Source organism: Epinephelus lanceolatus, chromosome 20 (assembly GCF_041903045.1).
Source record: "Epinephelus lanceolatus isolate andai-2023 chromosome 20, ASM4190304v1, whole genome shotgun sequence".
Lineage (NCBI taxonomy): Eukaryota > Metazoa > Chordata > Actinopteri > Perciformes > Serranidae > Epinephelus > Epinephelus lanceolatus.
The window spans coordinates 19,256,325-19,276,894 of NC_135753.1; the positions used below are offsets into that span (position 1 = coordinate 19,256,325).

The 20,570-nt window shown below is 40.9% G+C and overlaps 1 protein-coding gene across 1 annotated transcript in view; it reads right to left on the reverse strand.

Moving 5' to 3' along the window:
* Positions 1 to 255: 255 nt before the first annotated feature.
* LOC117265084 (sodium/hydrogen exchanger 9-like) overlaps positions 256 to 20,570 on the reverse strand; it is a 106,469-nt gene continuing 86,154 nt past the window's right edge. Inside the window, exons 14-16 of the mRNA XM_033639476.2 lie at positions 16,823 to 16,878; positions 4,057 to 4,162; positions 256 to 3,968 (exon numbers count right to left, since the gene is read on the reverse strand). Of these exons, the coding sequence (XP_033495367.2) occupies positions 3,798 to 3,968; positions 4,057 to 4,162; positions 16,823 to 16,878 (333 nt within the window). The 3' untranslated portion in view covers positions 256 to 3,797. The remainder of the gene's footprint in view (positions 3,969 to 4,056; positions 4,163 to 16,822; positions 16,879 to 20,570) is intronic.

Genomic DNA, 20,570 nt, shown 5'->3' on the forward strand with positions numbered 1-20,570 from the left:
AGGCCATGACTCATCCGTCTGGCCGGACTATAGAGGCAATCGCCTTGTAAACAACAATGCGATTCCCTCTATAGTCCGGGTAGAAAACCAGCAGAGCTTTTAGCTATATATATATAGCCTACGTATCACATTTTTCACATCACTGTATCACCGTGTAGACTAATCCGATGTTTGTAAAGTCTATAAACACAATGATTGAACAAACATTACTATTTCTGTGTGCACGTTTAGCTGGGCTAACCGTTAGCTGTTAGACCTGTTAGCCGTTAGCAGTGTCTGTAATAGGTAATAACTCATTAAACGGTCCGTGAAAAAAATATCTTTTCCAGCGGATATCTTAGTTACAACATGATTGAGCTAGCAAAGCAGTTTTGTGTTGCTATGTGTGGTATTTATTCAGTTTTGGGAAATCACGATGTCTAGAAAGCATCAGTTGACAGGGACAGCTAACACTAGCAGCAAAGCTAACATCTGGACGTCATCTGTTAAAAGCCTCCTGTTGTCGGATATGACATGAAGCTACTCCAGTTAGCTCAATCATGTTGTAACTAAGACATCCACTGGACGTTTAATCTCTCGGCATCCATTTTCAAGCTCTCTGTGTGTTTGTTTCCTTGCGGACAAAAACGGGGAGCGCACGTTTCCGAGAAAGTGTGTCCTTTTCAAAAATGCAAGAGGCGTTGCTTTGTTGCCGGCCGTTTTCGCCGGTGTGTTAAACACACTTTAGAAAGGAGTGTCCCCAGACTATCAGAAGGCGGAGATCTCTGATTGTCTGGTGGCGAGACTAATGACAAGTACATAATGTTCATGACAAGTTCATGACAGTGTCATGTCACTCTTATGTAGATACCTTCAAGTAAAGTGTTATCTAGTTTTCTTGTTAGTGAACTGTGTATTTCCTAGAGGATTACATGATGCATATTCACAACAGGTATCAAATTTAAAGCACATATATGACAAGGAACAAAGCATGAAATCCAATCACAATCCTCCCCATTCCACTAACCCCTGATAACAGCTGGAATATCGTCAATAGGACGGTTCTCTATCTTCTGAGTAGTATAAAAATATATATAGCCTATATGTAAATGACAGATGAGCTGAAAGTCAGGCCCAATATTAAAAGAGAAGGGGAGGCATGATTATGTGGGGTACTTCATCAGAGTATACACTGACAGGAAGTAACAGGAACAAGAAACAAACCCAAAAGCTTCACTTTAACTGACAGCTCTGGAAGTATGTCAGAAAGGAGCCCCAACCTTTTGGAATTTTTTATCTGAGTTACCAGCTGAGTAGCGTATCTTCTCAAGATTAAGGCAGGACGTAATGTCCCTCAGCCACTGGGCATGGTTTGGGTTTCCTTGAGGTTAAAAGCCGAAAACACGCCAAGCAGTGGCGAAGTGCGGCCTGGGGCAAGCTGTCATGCAATGTCTATGGAAAGCTACAGCAGCCACTCTGAGCTGGGGGGGTTGATTTTGCTGGCATACAAAAAGTTGGGGACAGTTAAACTTTTAGGGGCGAATCGCAGCCAGACAGTACCCGCAGCCTAACAGTAAACACAGTCCTGTGACATGTTGACCTATATTATAAGGAATTTCTCCCCACCTGATACACATTGACACGCCACGTGGCTGCAGAAATAATTATTGCAGCAAGCCACCCTTTGCTGCTGCTTGGTGTGTTTTCAGCATAACCATCATGTAAAATGCATTTCCTTTCTTATAAAACATCTGCAAAGCAATTCTTATTTCATGAAACCTGCAGTGTTAACGTCTGTGTTTACGTCCTGATAGTCTTTTTCTTCCCTGCATTTGCTGGTGCGTTAATATGTTTCCTGGGGATTTATTGCAACCTGTACATGAGAGGAATAATGTAAAACCATCAGCATAAATATGTATCCCATCATCTCTATCCATGTGCGCCCTCGGGCACAAGAACAAGAATGCCTCACGGTTAAAAACATCTCTCTATAAGGTTGTTATTAGAGGTCAAAAACTCCACAAGCTGCCTCAAGTATGTTGCGTAAAAATGCTATTCATATTAATTAGAAACACTGTATTTAGTAGTTGGCTCAAAAAGGGAGATATGCTAATATTTTATGATTTGAATACAAGGTTAAAAGTATGAAAGTTATAGTGACAATTCATAATTTTGCTCTTAATCCATCCAGATTTCAATGTGACGATGTGAGGTTTGAAGCTTTTATCTCACTCCAGTGAAAACAGCTCATTAACATTTAGTCTGTGATGCTGAAAAAGCCCAAAAATGACACTTGAAAAACTTGACAAGCGGCACTTTAACTTCCTCAACAAGGTTGCACAGAAAATTTCTACGCCCTTATTGAGAGAGGTTCTTCATCCTGCACAGAGATAGACGCTGTGGCTCATGGGCGTTCTTCAGTGAGTAATTCTCAATGAAACCACTGAAAATACGTTTTTTTGTTCACCACGAGTCACTTGTGGAAAGAGACATCGCCGTCGAGTTTTCAAAAATCAGATTTTAAAGTTTATATGCTTTGAACATCACTGAACAAATGCGCTATAGTGCATTGTGTTGCGATGGCCTATTGTGCAGTTTTATCTCAGCAAATGACACCCTAACTACTGAGATTGTTCTCAGAATTAGACTGTTCCTTTATGGGTGAAACTAAAGCATCTCCGTCTGAGGACTCATGATGCTACGTCGCTATCATTCAGTCTCTTTTGCTCAGAACAAAACTGAACTCAAACAACGGCGCAAACAAAGGAGAATGCATTGTAAATTTTTGTGCTGCTACCGAGTTCTGAAACAGGAGCATTCCACAGATGCACCCATGCATTCACAACGTAAAATGGAAAGCTCTCACTTCAAGGACAATGGCTTTATTAATATGAACCAAACAGTCTGCATACTCACAAAGCCTAACCTTCACAGATTGGATTTGAGCAGTACACAACACTCTGCTCCACGCAAGGGGAACGGGGCTCTGAGATTTATAATGATGCACTCAGAAAGCAAAGTGCAATCTATAAAGAAGTCAGAGGAAACCTCACATGCTAGTAGTATCTTTTCCAAACGCTGTTAATATACTTCAGCATTTGGAAGTATTCCAGCCGGCTGCAGAATGATAAGCCGGGGGGGGGGGGGGTAAGTATAAATTCACTGGAATACATTTTGAATCAGTTAAAAGGATTGTGGCAGAAAACAGTGCAATAAAAGTTTAATAAGGAGTTGGGGAAGAGCAAAGCAAAGTTGGCACAAAAATACCATTTCAGCTGATTAAGGGAAATACTGTAGCTTTCAATCATGGTACATATTCATGAGCAGTTCTCCCTGAAGCTTCAAACCAAGACCTTATGTAACCGAGTAGCATGAAGCTGCGCCGCAGGCAATTAATGTGCGTCTTAGCATGTTGTATTTTCACCAGAACTTTTGCTTGCTGTGTGAAAAGTACAGAGTGCACACATGGGTCAGATCCTGCTTCCTGTGCGCAGTGTTAGACGTTTACTGGAAGGATTAATCATTCTATTTCAGCTTATTAAAATTCCTGAAAACTGGAGCAAAACAAGCCGAGAAAATCATGAGCAAAGCAACAGAAAGAGCAACGGCCTTTGTAATTTCTCCCTCTGTGAGTGTGTCTTTGTATGCATGTCAGCACAAGGGGAGTGCGTGACCTTTTGGGAGCCATTGTAACGGCGACGCCCACTCAGCTCCTCTCAAATGCCCTGGCCAGTGACCCCATTCATAGTGGAAGGCAGGGCCTCTGCCTCAGGGCAGCAGGGTCTGATAAGCTAGGGTTGGAGGTGACTCCTGGAGCTTCAGGCCTCCCTAGCGAGAGCAGGAGCAGTGCCAAGTCCCAGGTCTCCCTCCAGTAGGTCTTCCTGCTGCGCGGATCCAGAGTCACCTCCCATGGATCCAAGCAGCGTCTTTGTTTTCTCCAAATCGAAAGTGGAGTCATCTGGTTCAGCCTCACACGGCTGCTCTTCGACCTGAATGACAACTTGAGAACTTTAATTCCTTTTTTTTTTCTAATTCTAAAGATATTGACAGTATGAAGTAAGACACGGGAGGTCTTACCTCTTGGACATGGGTGCTGCTGAAGGGTCGGGCAAATACTCCGCACCACTGTGGCAGTGAATCAGTGAGGGGAGGGCCACAGTGTGTCAGCACTGGTTTTAGATATCTGTGACCTTGTTAAGGCATGGTGGCAAAAGTGTGTCAGTGTCAACGACGGTAAACAAGAGAGGATAATGGTTTATTTTAGCCTTTTCAAATCTGGCCTCAGGCTACTGAATTCTAATCATTAATAATAATTATTTGAGCAGAACCAAAGCACATCTCACTTGGGGCACATTTAGTGATATTATATGTGAAGAGAAGCAGTTGTAGTGATTTACTGATTATTTTAGAGAGTTCATGAATGTCCAGAAGTTCAAAGTTTGATATCTCATCTTAGCAGTAAGTATGTTAATTATTGGCAGGACCAAAAGATTTTGGAGGGATGTTTGTTTTAGTCACACACGTGGGAGGGCAAATCAGGACAGTGACTATGCTAGAAAGCATTGGTTAAAGTGAGTCATTCTTTTCTGCTGGGTAGCTGTCTCAAGAAATAAAAGCCCACAATAAAATATGCAACAAAGGAAGACTTTCCAGGAGGGAGTGCACTGCAGGAGCAGGACTGCAGGGGGGTTGATAAAGATAAAAATAATTTCGCTCATAGAAAAAAAAGGCATGGAGGCATAATGGGTCAGTCTTGGGCTTGATTGAAACCCAAGGCAAGAACTGTATTATAAATTGGTGATATAAGGTAGTACAGGATGGGAATTAGAGCTCTTTGAGGGGAGCTGGATGTTATGGCTCAGTTCCTTTCCAAGATCATTTGGCGAGGGTTACTAGGTTTATCTGCAAAATAATCACTAGAATAATGATAGAGTAAGATTTGGATCAGATTCAAAACAAACAATTTAGCACACATTGAAATATTGTGTCACAGTGATGGTTAAAAAGTGGGAGATGTCAAGAATTACCATCCTAGTTGTATAGTAAAGTGTACAGTGTACAGTACAGTGAAATTGACCTTTGATATTCTGGATATAAAATGTCATCACTTCATTTCATCCCTATTAGACATTTATGTGAAATTTTGTCATAATTAGCATATGTGTTATTGAGTTATGGTTAATAACATGTTTTGTGAGGTTGCAGTAACCTTGGCGTTTGACCACTAAATTCTGATCAGTTCATGCTTGAGTCCAAGTTGACGTTTGTGCCAAATTTGAAGCGTTCCCTCAAGGCGTTCTTGAAATATCACATTAACAAGATGAAGATAGATGAGGTCACATTTACTTTGACCTTTAAACTTAGACACATAAATTCTAATCAGTTCATCCTCACGACCAAGTGGACGTTTGTGCCAAATTTGAAGAGTTACCTCATGGAGTTCTTGAAATATCACGTTCACAAGATTAATATAGATGAGGTCACAGTTACTTTGACCTTTAAACTTTGACACATAAATTCTAATCAGTTCATCCTCACGACCAAGTGGACGTTTGTGCCAAATTTGAAGAAATTCCTAAGGCCTTCTTGAGATATTATGTTCAGGAAAATGGGATACCCAGACAACTCTAAAACATAAAGCCTCCAGCTGTTTGAAAATATTATTTGTTCATCTTCATGTAATTATTGTGGTAGGGCTTTGTATTGGGATTCTATACCTTTAAAATATCAATTTCTGATCATATCCTGCGGGATCAGCAGATGTTAGTAAGCAAAAGCTACACAGCTGCAGCAGCAGCTAACATGCAGCACTGTGACATTAAACAGTCCAAACAAGCTCACACTGAACACTGAATTAGCTCGACTCTGTCGTTACACCTATAGATGAAAAACATGCAATGCTAACAGATAGCCCTGTCACTGAGTGTGTGTGGCTGGGCGGACACTCACAACTCCTCCTGGTGTGAAGCTCACACTCAGCAGCATCGGCAGCTTCAGTTTCTTTCTTTATTTATTTTTGATCAGTGTTCTCATCAGGAGTAGAAGTGACTGTTTTTGGATGCGAGATGTTATGGTAAAGTCCTCTGAAGGTGTAGTGGGCTGTTATGGTAGGTACTTACTCAATAATAACAATGGCATATTATGCACCCTTTAATGCCTCTTTTCGAAGCACATGTCTGCACACAGTAGCTTGGTGACAGCCGATATTGTAGTACACTTGACTCTGTATCCTCTCCATTACAGACCCTTAAAATGACAGCACATGAACAAGCTTTAAGCTGTAAAAAATAGGTCTGATAATAATTGCCCCTCAGCAGGTGGTCACACTTTGCTTTGCTTGCGCCTCGAAAGAGACAAAACAACATTTCACCGTTGCTATAATTTCTGTACAAAAGCAACCTTTGTACCACAGAGCCTATAATGAATAACGTGGGACTCAGAGGTGGCACACAAGTACACAATCCCCTGGCATAAGCACAGAAAAAACAAAAGAGCAGACGAAAATGATCTAATATGTTATTTGGCGCCAATTCTTACATTCTGGTGCTGTTATCAGCAATATGCAAGAGGTGGGAATTATGGGCACCATTCTGCCAGCTAACAGGATTTATTTATAAATGTCTCAAATGAGGGACAGAGAGAGAGAAATGAGGACTGGGGATGAAGGATGAAGAGGTAAAAAAGAGGGGAATAATGACTTCCCGGGGACCTGCAGGAGTGAGTTGTCTTCATGTCAGCACGGCATCCTCTGCTCCACGCTGGCAGAACACTAGACAGCGATGGTAATTATAACTGCTAGAGCTGCTTTCTGCTCCACAGTGATGTCAGGTTGTGTGTGTGTGTGTGTGTGTGTGTGTGTGTGTAAAGTTGCTGAGTAGTTGTGGGGGGGTAGAAACCTAACTGCTGCCTCAGCCGTCATTGTTCCATCCCTACATGTCACCTTTTTCTGACCTCTCATCAGTGGAGGAAAGTAACTGAGTATAACTGACTGCATATATTTAATCAACTCCTGAGGTATTTACTCTTTTCTCATATCTATGGAGTGTTTCTATCCAAAAATAGTCCTGTACATAACCTCTGTAAAACCACAACATCACATTTTTACAATTCTTTATATGGACTAAACAAACAAGATATAATGTGGTTATTAGTGGGCTTTGGGGGTACAGTATTGGTAGGCAGATCTGAACAGAGATGGGGCACAATGTACCTCATTGAGTACGGTGCTCACCGTTAAAGAAATACTTTGCTGATTTTCAACCATCTCTGTGTATCATAAAAGTGTAGACAGCCTGCTCAAATGAAACATGGTAAACACACACCAGTGCCCAGATCTCCCTGCTCATCTCTCAGCTCAAATCTCTGACTCTAGGGCTGTTGCTCAAACTACAGATTGTACTTCCGCATTTTCCTAAGCCCGCTACCACAGACACAAAGAGCATAGAAACAGACAAAGTGAGAGACCTGCCCTTCTCTCTGTCTTTTACTGTGCTGCTTATTTCTTGCCTTAAATGTCTTCAGAAACATATTTTAGTGCAGTATTTGGCTGTAATATGAGAATTTGTGAACAAGAAGTAGGCGCCATATTGTTGAGATAAAACTAAGCAGTACTGATAAAAAAAAAAAAAATTCTGTTACTGAGTACCCTGAAATGTGTTCACAAAGATATTTTAGCTTACAGTTTAACTGTTATTCAAGATTGTTTGATACCAGCCGCCTCATTGTTTTCTGTGTCAAGACAAACAAGCTCGGAGTGTGTATTGGTCCAGTGTGACGCAGTGCATTCTGGTAATTGTAGATTTTTTACCTCTTGAACAAAAGCAAATGCTACAGCCCTTTTTCTCTGTTTTCAAAAGTACTGACATGTTGCTCTTGCATAGACAGCTGAATTTTATTAAAATACCATCTTTCCAGAAGTGAAATACTTCTTTAAAGCAGTAATGCAAAAAAAAAGAAAAAAATGATGGAGACAGGCTAGCTCCCAGCCAACATTTTTATGTTGGGCCCATGTGGGTTGTACATGGGCTGAAAAATAGGTCCCATGTGGGATTGTTCACAGGTTCCATATTGACCCCATGCCAACTGCCCACATGGGTGGGTTTACCCAAGTGAGCCTCAGATAAGGAGCCTATTTTTGGCCAATCACAGTTGCTACCCAGGTAGCCCTATCCTAACCAATGTGGGGCTCACTTGGGTAAACCCATCCATGTCAGCAATTGGCATGGGGTTAATATGGAACTTGTGGACAATCCCATATAAGGCCCATTGGTCAGTCCATTTAGTGACCATATGGGCCCCAAATACAAATGCTAGCGGGTCTGTTCTCCCCTGCTTACTGTCTTTAAGCTAAACTAACAGGCCGCTAGCTGTAGCTTTATGTTTAATGGACAGACATGAGAATCCGATCGATTTTCTTATCTTGCTCTCGGCAAGAAAGCCAATAAGTTATTTCTTAAAAATCTGAAGCAATCCTCATTTGTTACTTCTACTCTGTTTCAGAGGACAATATTGTATCCACCTACATCTTTCTGACAGCTGTAGCTCCTGGTAAATACAGTAAAATTTGCTTCATTCTGAGCAGTGACAACAATGAAATGCATCCCTCTAAAAGGGGCCTTACCGCATAATGAATACGTCTACATGTCCCTCACACACAATACAAAATACCAGCAGCACATACAATTTACAGTTGGTGCCACCTCCCTCTAACCATTACTTTTTTTATGTAGTATTGTTTATGCCTTGGTAATGTTGTATATTATATAATACCATAAATACAGGTAACACAGAGAGATTTAACTCCCATGTCACGCCACACTCATCCAGAGATCAAGCCAACTGTATAATGCAGCCACCCCCAGTCTCTTAAACACGGGTGGCCTCACACATGCCAGAGTCAAAACAAAAACAGCAGTTTCCAGCCCTGAAATCACAGACTACAAACCACTTCGGCAGGAAAGATCAAACGGCCTTTGATGTCCATCAAAATCACTGCTTAAAAGTCAAATGTTTGTCCTAATAAGCCTTAAAGCCAGGCTGACAGGGAAACGGTTAAGGAAGCAGCAGTATGCCTTTAGGATGAGACACCGGCAAGCCAAGCTGAAGCTCAATTACCTGGCAGCGGGATCCAGGCTGAGACTCCTCTCACCTGGTCCACATCAAAGCATCTCTATAATACGATTGCTTTTTTCCATCAATAGGAAACACTGGCCAGGACTGGGCCTTTCATCCTGCGCAGCTTCTCTCATCCCACTCTCTCACTCACACCCACACATCTACATGCATATAGAGATTCAAAAATCCCACTACACGCACACGCACACACACACACACACACACACACACACACACACACACTCTGTCAGACGTGCAAATTAACTCACTATGTAGATTTTTTATTTAATACCAAAGGGTGAGGGTATGTGGTTACTATGGTTACACAGACTGCAATTCAAGATTGTGTTGCAAGCAATGTGCGGGTCAGTCACAGTGTCATAAGTCAAAGGTTTGCAGTGTGTCATAAGATGTTATTATCATCTCTCTGGCTGTCTTGGTAGACAGAGCTGGAGCTAGTCTGGCTCTTTCCAAAGGTAAAAAGTCAGACTTGTTTATACACTTTTACAGACTGAACAAACAAGATATAACATGTTAATTAGTGAGCTCTGGGGATGCTGGTAGGCGGATTTTATTACCTTTGTGCGCAGTCAGCCCAGCTGTTTTCTTGTTTTCAGCCTCTATGCTAAGCTACTGGCTGTTGCCTGTGGCCTTACAGTTATTTTACGGACATGAGAGTGGTATTTTTTCAAAATGTCAAGAAGAATCTGCTTCTCGGGTTATTAAAACTAAACTAAGAACTAAAATTAGGTGTGAAAAAAACATTTTAGTTAACAGAAATAAAAAAAAAATAAAATCCAGAGTTCAGAAAAAAAAAAATAACTGAAATGATACTGTGTACTTAAAAAAACTAACTAAAATAGAATAAAAATATACAGTGAGTGTCTTTAATTTTAGTCTGTCAATTTGGTCAAATTACAAGCATGAGAAGGCATAGGTGCATATATATAAAGAATGGGATGTTTTCATGTCTGTGAATCAACTGCCTTTACAAAGTGTTGTGTTTATATTGTAATTAGGGATACATGATAATATCGGTGTGTCATTGGTGTTTATTTATAGGAATAGATACATGAGTATATCGAAATGCGCTAGATTGTAGCCCACGGCTAATTTCCATCTATTATTCCTATTGGTTGATGTAAAAATGTAGGGAACGACAAAAGACAAAGTTAAATTCATTGCAACCACGTAGACACAATACAGAAGACACAAGAGTTGTACAATATACATTCGAAAATACATCAAGTGTAGCCCATGACAACACCAAAGTGACCAGGGATATCATAATATTGCACATAAACCCTATTGCACATGACCCCGTTGCACGTGACCCCAGGCTAATCAAACAACAATGTGTGTCTGCTGATATTGGCTTTAAAATCAGCCAACATGCTATTTTTTCATTGTGCACAATTAATAAATATTACATACATTGAAACGTATTGTATTTCATGTCTCCATCTGCTGGTGGGCCATCACCATAAGAGTATGCATGCGTATAGCAAAAAAACTCCACGTAATGGAGTTTCCAAACAACTTTTTATGTCGGGGCTTCAGGACACTTGGATCACTATGGACGAGCAGTATGGAGATATTTTGTGGTTTCAATTATGTGTTTTTAGACATTTGAATCTGGGGCGCCGTAAGCTTCCATTAGGTGGAGTTGTGTTGCTACCCCCTCTCCCCTGGGATCTCCGGAAGTGTTGTGAGGACTCTAACACTTCACCTGATCCTCCATCGGCATATGAGTGAGTAGATAATGGCTGAATTTTCATTTTTTTGGTGCACTATCCCTTTTAAACATTGGCATGATACGCGGCTGGTTTAACAGCACCCTGCAGCTTCGGGGAAACATGGCAGGACAAAGATGAAAGTTAAGGCGGCAAAAGTCTGACTGAGCCAGGCAGGAGGGGTGGTGGATGGGTCCAACAAATGCTGACTTTCACCTGAGAGAGCAGTGTTCATGTCCCGTAAGATTCTAAAGCCAAACCCTGTTCTTTTTTCTAAACCTAACCACGTGTGTTTGTTGTTGAAGGAAAAAACGTAAATTCGTGGTGCTGTACCGACGTACTGCATTTATTTTGAAAAGGACTGTATGTAAACAGTAAATTTCCTATGAAAACGGAAGTGTATTTTGAAAGAAGACAATGCATGTAACAGACAGAACTGTAACAGACATGGTGTCCTAGATGTCAACAACCAACGCACCCAGGGTACCTTGCACGTCGTATGTCGACGTGGAAAGTCCATGACCAAAGACCAATATGTGACGAGATTGGAGTGAGAATGTGCTTGCATATCGGATATCGGCAAAAAATCCAGTATCGTGCATCCCTAATTGTAATACCTTGTCTGAACTTCTTAAATCTTGCCCCTTATTTTTTTTTTTTTTTTATACTTGTCTGCATTGGTCTTCATAGCTTAGCGCCACTAAAGGGTGTAAGCTTCTTGTGAAGATTGATGCACTGTTAATCTTGCAGTCAAGTATTTTATACCCATAATGCGTGGTTGTGACCGTCACCCACCCTCCCTGGAGACTAGCCTAACAGCCTTTATTGGAAAAACTTCCTAATATGAGCAAGAGAGGGCCGTGATACACCAAAGTGTCAAGGGGAAAGTAAGGAAACAAGCAAGGGGGAGGGGGCAGGTGCTTAAGTCCTGAGTTATATAGTGACAGTGCATGCGGAGAAGAAGGAGGAAAAACAAACAAACAAATAAACAAAAAAAAACAAAAACGGGAGAAATAGGCAGTGTAGCTGATGTATTGTGGCCTTGAGGTGGTTGTGCTCCATGCAGATTATCAAAAATAAACATATACATGTCTACTATACTGTACTGAAAAACAAAAACAAAAGAGAAGTCTATACTGAACACCAAAAATGTGAGAGTCTTGGTGGAGGGGGAAAGCCCGATTGCAGAGAAGAGTTGCCAGCGCGGTGTGGTAGGTTTGAGAAGCAAGTGGGCCCCTTTGGAGTGATCCCATCGGTTCTTTGCGATGCGTCACGGAGCTGAAGTATCGAACATGCATGCGTGTATTTGAACCCTCCCAATGTGTTTATGAAAACCATCACCAGGGTCCAGGGCCAGCCCTGCGGGGGAAGGGGGGCGGTAAGGCACCACAAGACCGCAGGAGCGCCCAGACCCCAAGACCAGGGAGCCGCAGAGGCCGCAGGACACCACGCAGGCCCAAGGACCCGGGGCAGCAATGGCCGGCACCCCCAGAGAGCCAGAGACACACCCCAGACAGGCGGGGCAGGAGGGCCCGCCCACCGACCGCCCGACGCGGACTGCAGCCCGTGCAGCCATAGGCACCTGGAACCTGTTCCCATCTGTCCCACAAGATGTAGGTGTATGTGGTGCTTTAAAATTGGAGAACAGATAAGGATGGGCCGGGGGACAGCATGGAGGGCTACTGGACACCACTGTCCCATAGCCTGCCCCATCATGAAGCCCCCCAATCCATCAGTGGTCTGCACCAATCTTGCCCCTTATGAATACCACCTAGATTATAATACTGAAAAAAAGACACTATACAGAAACAAGCTAGCCCATCCTGGAAACTAACTGAAACTCATGTGAGTTGAAAAAAAAAAATTAAAATAAAAATAAAAATACAAACTATAATACTCTACTTCTCACGCTGTACAAAATATGCATACTGTCATTTTAATCCTGTCTAGACTTATGTCCTGTGTGTGTTATCAGAAACTGCGTATGAATATATGTCACATTACCACCATTTTGTAATTCCATCAAATATTGACTGAAAAACACCTTCGCCAGTTCAAAACAGTACTGAACATTTATTAAGTGTCTATTTCTACACAGAGTGGAACTTTCTTTTTTTCTTTTTGGCAATAATTGCAACAACTAACAGTCGCCTCTGAGAAAAACAGCGTGTGTATCCATTTTTTTCAGAGGCTGAAAGACCAACAACAAACCATGCGACGTAAAATAAAGGCATCAGGAAGGACATTAAGTCATTTCCAGTGTGGGGATTTCACAACTTATCCAACCACATTTCCCTTTTCTGCAGTTTTGTGGTTCAACAGCGAGAACTGATAATGGGTCTGATCAGGAACTTTGTTGGTAATACTCACACAACAATCCACACTGAAATCCACTTGTGTTTTCTTACTACTAAATCAAAAATATAAAGCAAAAGAAAAGCTGATTCTCCAAGAAGAGATAGATTCAGCTGCAACGTGAAGCCCAATGTTTGGCAGAGTTTATCACTCATCTAACACCATCCTGTGAAAAATGGTGGCGGCGGCAGTATCATGTTGTGAAGACGCTTTTCAGCAGCAGGGACATGGAGACGTGTGAGAACACAAAGAAACAATGAAGAAGCACTTTCAAAGCAATATTTGTTTCAGACATTAGAGCAAAGCAACAATAACAGTATCCCTTTGAATATCTAAGAATTACTTGAAGCTATTATTCACAGATGTTCCCTGTTGATTAAGTTTGAGATGACATGCAAAGAACAATGAGAAAGGAAAAACCCAAATCTAATGGGGCCATGTGAAAACAGACATTACCAGAAAAACCTGAGGCTGTAATTGCTGTCAGAGTTGTCTTGAGAAAGTTAATACCTGAATGGTTTAAAACTGAGACTTATTTTTTCTACTCTTAATATATTTCTAAAATATTTTCACCACAAAATGCCAAAAGGGTTAAAAAACTACAACGATATAGGGTAACAAGGAGATTTTAAGTTTTAGGAAAACAGTGTTAACGGTGTACCAACGCTGTCCAATATGTCCCCTAACCGTTATTCACTTTAAACTCATATAATAAAAAAGTTTGAATATTAAATATTAACACACTCGTGCATTAAATGAATAGTCTAAATGAATGCACCGGCGCACCCGCATCTCATTGTTTTGCAGTGGAGACAGTCAGAGTCCATAAAGTAAAATGATGTGCTTCTTACTGAGCATCGGGCCAGGTCATGAGGCCATTAAGTGGTAAAATTAGATTAGCTTAAACTTAATGCAGTCCTCATGAAATTCCACTGCAGAGGACAGGACAGTTTTCTTACTGCCAAATTATTTAACTACATTCTCTGCTTACAGGGATTCAGTTCACCATGTAGTCAACAGCAAATACATTATAGCAATTGTACTGTATGACATTTTGTGGAGTACATTTTCTTGCAGAGAGTTACATGAAAAGATCGATATTACTTTCATATATGTGTAGCAGTTAGCAGCTGAGTAGATTAGCTTAGCATAAATATTGGTATCAAGGAAAACAGCCAGCCTGGCTCTTTCTAAGGGTGATTTACAGATCGTATACTTTTTCTTTTTACTTTTAGTATGTACTGCAGCTGCCCTTAAAAAGTACATACTGTTGCATGCAGTATGCACATAGCTGGGACATACTAAACTCTCAAAACATTATGCCCTAAAATCACACCACATCTGTTACCTTGGAGATAAAACAAACGCAACTCACCGAATTCACCAGAGACGAAGATCAACCTGCTGTTGTTACTTTGCAATGTATGTAGATTAACTTTAAAGTTATAACTGCACAGATTGTAGATTCTAACATATTATTTTTTGCCACAGTGAAGTTACATCTGCATTTCTCTGTCATTGTTATTTTTATAGTTATGTCCTATTATTGTTTGTAATATTCATGATTATTTTGTTCTCTTAAACAATCAGTATTCCTATTATTACTATTCAACTGGTCATCAGTCATTTGAATGTGCTGTTATCCCTTATTATGACTTAAGACAGCTGTCAATCAGCTGTCAAACAGCTGTCAATGAGCTGTCAACCTGTCATCTGTTTGCAGCTCATTCAATATGATGTATCGTTCACTATGCAGAGGATTGTGGGTCAAAATAGCCAGAAAAGCATGCTGGTTTGCATACTGCAAAATCGGACCAGATATAGTAGAACATCCTGGTATTTTTCGCATACTCTATTTGACATACTGTGTATTTGGACATACATCTTTTTCTGGCATACTATACAGTATGGTAGAAAGGGTATTGGAACGCACAGTAATTAACAAGATCAAGTTGTGTTTCTCCCCCTGTAAAATCACACAACTTGGTGTTTATGCACTTTAATTTTGTTTGGGTTAAAGGAATGCTTCACCTCCCAAATGACCATTTGTATATCAGTTACTCACCATGCGTTGTGCTGAATTCATGATGAAAATTTCATTTTTCTTACATGCTCCCATGGTGATCGAAGAATCCAAAAACTGAAAAAATTCCTGATGAATCGTAGTCGTAGGTGACCACATTTAACAACAGCAGAAACTATATTAAAACATCTATATACAAGCTTTCACACAACTTGTGCAGTATTAAGTCTCATTTATCCTGTAATATGCTCAGTACCTCCCACACAGACAACTGTTTACAACAGGTAACTAAACTGAAAGTGAAATTTATCTATGCTCTTTTCAACGGCGGACTCCATAAACAAAAACAGTAATTTTACCTCACTAAACACAGGAGCTGCTGATCTACCACCGCCTCGATCAGTTTTGTTATTATGTGTTTTAAAGTGTTAGTTCGGTTTCATCAATGTCACACAATAACAGAAACTAACAATCGAAGTAGCAGTAGACCAGCAGCTCCTGTGTTCAGTAAGGTAAAATTACTGTTCGCGAAGAGATGAGTTGAGACAGGCAGCTACATGCAATGTGCTGTTCTGCAACGTTCTAAAAACCTGCAGGTTCACACCAATGCAACTAGACAAGATGGTGTATCATCTCTGTGCAACAACTCTCTGTACTTCTGTTCTGATTTCCATCTTTTCAGGCTTATTTTGTGGCTGAATATAATTTGTAGCTTCTTAAAATATGAATGAGGATAGTGATAGTGACATACTGGCTACAGCTGCATTTGTAGCAGTGATGAAACGGTGACAAACAGAAACAAAACAAGCATCAGATGGACTGTACTCATAATCAATATGCCACAATAATATAAGTAAGAAGCACCTAGTTAGTCAGTGAGAATGGGTGTGTGTGTGAGGGGGCATAAGCACATACAGTGAGCAGCAGCAGTGACCCACCATCCGAGACTTGCACATCATGAGGACAGAAACAGAGGGCTTGACTGGGACAGAGCACCTGCTGCAGCAAGGAAACGTGACGCCCACAGTCATTTTGACTTGACCAGCAGACTTCACTACAAGCCGATTGGCTATAAAAACAGGTGATGTGCTTTACGTTCTAAAACCAGCTGCCAGTGATTTGACCAGCTGATTTGCAGGTGACACCATCAGCTGGCTTGAGTCGAGCTCAGACCAACCAGTTCACATTTCTGCAACTTTTCTCTGCAACTTTCTAAAACGGTTTCGTCTCGTCGCAAATCTTTGGTCTGAGCTGGACTTTAATTAGTAGGCTACATTAATATTACCTAAGCAGTGCTGGTGGGTGATTTTACTTATCGACGTAGCCAGGCTAGCTGTTTTTTTCTTCACGCTGGAAACCGTCCTCTAAACGATCTTCTAAACTGTCAATATATTTCTTTAATATGCATACATCTACCCACGTGAAGGAGTTCATGGACTTCCTGTTTGTTCTGCTATCACAGTACACAAGGGTCTTTTTTCCCGTTCCCTGAAATGAGCCACTCTGCCATTTCCCCTTGTACTCTCTGTATAATACTACTCCACAGACCAGTGCATTAACCATTGTGAGTACGTGCAGATGTGGGAGTGCTTTAGAGAAGAAAGCAGTGAAAGGATACTTGTAGTCCAGGCGGTGCCACAGGCCCTGTGTTGTGTCTGGCCTCCCTGTAGCAACCTGTAGACCATGAGAGAACCACTGTTACCCATTGACACACAGAGACCCTCTGGGGTGGCGATATACGCTGCCTCATGGAAATGCTGAAAATCTGCACCCCTGGATGGTCAGCAGGGCCATATCCGATGACCTCCATTTTAACAAGTGGGATCTCGTGCCCTGTTCTTGTATAGGAAAATCTTGTTCTAAAAAAACGGCAAAGTCCCTCGTGATCCCTTCTTACTACAGTAAGAACACGCCCCTTAGCAGTCCCTGTGTGGACCCTCGCTCTGGGCAAGGTTACATTTATCCATTTCCATAAGAAAGAGCGCTAAGGCTCGGACTCACCTCTCCACTGAGATCCTCCCCCACCTTCACCAGCCTGTCTGTCCCTCTGGCCTAGTAATGCCAGGGAGCTGCCCACACCATGTCCCATTCACAGCGTGCAGATAACAGTTAGGTCAAATAAGAAGATGAAAGAGAGGGGATGACGAGCTGCCGGGAAGCAGTGATGGTGAGGTGGTAGGGGTGTGTGGGTGGGTGGACGTGCCTGCACAACAAAAAGGCACACTCAGGAGTGCCTGTGTGCGGGCAAGGATGTGCAACTGAATGTCATTTAGCAGGAAGAAGAAAGTGCATTTCCTCTTCTTGAACCTTTCCTTCGCATTGATGTCACGCAGTTTTGAAATAAACAACAGAGGCAAGGTTAAAGGCTGGAAGCATATTACATGTCAGTGGAAGAGGATGGCAGGGTGTTCTGTAAATCAATGCTAAGTAGAGCATCTGCAGCATATTGTTATCTCTGTAATGTACAGTGTGTGGATAAAACACCACCAGTAGTTAAACACGCACAGACTCAGATTAAATGCAGTAACGCCCTGCAGCACTTAAGTGGTGATTAAAAATAGCTCTTTACCAAATGAAGTTTCATTGTCTTTGACTCTGATTGCTGCTCTCTCACTTTCACCTTCACTTCCCTCCAGTGGGGAGGGCTGTAATGTTGGCACCGAAACGGGAAACACAGCTTAAATCACAAGGTACTGTATGTAGAATCACTCTGTGCAGAACATTAACTTATTTCAAGTACTGTGAATAAGTGCGAATGTCATCAGTAGAAAGCAAATGAAGCGGCAGAGTTTCTTTTTAATTATAATTTTTTGTCCATCTATAAAGATATTATAAAGGTAATTTTATCAGAGATGATGGCATCATTTTAAGCCTCATGAGCTATTCCCTACTGGTACCTGTCATTTTTCTCTCCTTGTTTTGGAAATACGTTCCACAATTTTAAAGTTTAATGTGTGGTGGCAGGGACTTTGCATGAAAAATTGATTCCTTGAATACCTAAACCGAATAACATTAAACTCTCAGTAGACCATTAGGACCGCTGTTTGTAATAGTTTAAGTGTTTTAAAGCACACAAAACAACTACTGTCTGTAATATATCAATATACAGCAGCACTAATGGTCAAGACTCTAAATAGGACTGATGGACAATAGCTGCAATGAAGTGCAGCTAAATGGAGGCAGCAAATGGAGGTGCAGTGATAGTAAACAATGGCCTCCTGGGTATTGTACCTTCTTTTGTAAGAATCAGGAGACAGCAATATAGATTGATGTAATTCTATTGCAGCCCATTTATGCCACTGAGATGAAAAAAAAAAAAAAAAAAATCCTGTAAGCCATTATAATGAGAAACTTTCTCCCAATAATGAATCAGTATCTCAAAACAACAGAAACTTTTTTTGAAATTATGACTCAGTATCTCAATATAATGAAAAGGTCTCAAAATAATGTGAAACCTTTTCAAAGATAACTATAAAAAAAAAAAAAAAAAAAAAAGATTTAATATCTCAAAAAATGAGAGTTTGTCACTACAATGACTTTCTGGATCATTTTGTTTCCAGGGCGAAACATTATTTTAAAGGATTTCTATGTATGAAATAATTGTCATTTATAAAACATTTTTATCTATTTTCATTTTTTTAACTTCTAAACTTGTCCTATGCAAGAAAACACCCTTATCCAGACAATAATTCCCAACTTTAAAGCAGCTGTTCAGAACTTTCTACCATTTATAAAACTGTCCCTAGTTCGTATCACCCCCCCTTGAAGATCCGCATATTTATTTGAACCCAACAGCGACAAAAAAGCCTTTCTCTATATGGCTATTTAGCGTAGCCTCGGTCGGGTTGGACACAGCGGAAGTCAGCAAATCGTAATACGGCACCCGGAGGCGGAAATAAGTCTGCACGCCCACAGCGGCCCGCAGCCATTAAAGCACAGAAGAAGAAGGAGCCATGTTTACAAGTAGGATTTAAGAAACAGGCTAAATGACATGTAGTAGGGAGTAGTGAATGATTTCGGACACATTGCACACTCTTGTACAGTAGGTGGTGGTATGCACCTGGAAGTTGTTTGCGATCTGCCAATAAATTGAAAGAAGAAGAAGAGCTGTGTTTACAGAGAGTGTTTTTCAAGTAAGCGGTACGCAACGGGCATTGCTGAACACACAACAGTTTTACCAGATGTGTCTATAAGGACTTGGTTGTACTTTCGATGTCATGGCGGATAAAGAAGGAGCACCATCTAAAAGAAAAAGAACAGAAGAAGGCTAAACGGGACAGTGATAGGGCTCGATCCCAAACGCATGTAAACCTTGGTCGGGCATTCACCAAGTGGAGAGAGCTGAGAGATTTGAAACGTTTTAAAACTGATTGACAGGTATGTCATTTTTGTTTTTATTTAGAGAATATACCGCAACTTGTTAGACGTTGTTTCATTTCAATATATGATGACATGGAAGTTATAAGCCAGCTAAATGTAACGTTAGCTGATGTGAACCGCTTTTGTCTAGTAACGTTACAACAAACGCCACAAAATTATCTGTGACTGTGACCATGAACATAAATATACAGCAGGCAGCTGTCCTCAGTTTATAAGAAATTCAGAGCTACACCAGAACATTTCTGATTTTCCTCTCGCTCTCCAAAACAAATGCATGCGGTAATTGCCAGTTGCAGTCGAGATTTTACGAATGAAGCCGAATGCCGGCTGCAGTCGGAATTTTACGACACCAGGCTGTGGGTGTCGTACCGCTTTGACCAAAAGGGGCGCTTTAATCAACGAAAACGTGAAGTTCCATTGCTTTAAACAATTAAAATATGTATTAGAAACCTTAAAAATCTAAAAGTAACTGTACATACTCATATAACATATAACATTGGTGTAAAAATGTAATGCCGTTATTATCGTGTGCAATATTACTTCCAATATATCACAATCACTTGTCAATGTAGTGCAGTATCATGTTTGACACATTGCTTTTGCTCCTTGAAAACACTTCTTATCTTGTTGTTTTTTGTTTTTTTTTGCCAGATATTTAAAACTCAGTCGTTTCTAAAACTGGGCCCAGTGAGTGACCCTGACCCGGGGAACCCAGTGGATGTTCTGGTTGTTACTGGTTGTGAACATTAAATTAGTTACTGTGATTTGAAGCATTCCCTTGCACAAGAATTTCCTTCGGGGTAAATCAAGTTCTATTGAACTGAATTGAACTTAATCTTTGTTTTAAAATATGTTTAGGTGGGGGGGTGTTGGACCTTTAAAGATGTGCCTCATATTTTTGGCAATTCTATCAGATTCCTAAAAAAAACATTATTTAATCAGGAATATAAGCAGTATGCTATATCGCAGTCTCACTTCCTGGTCTT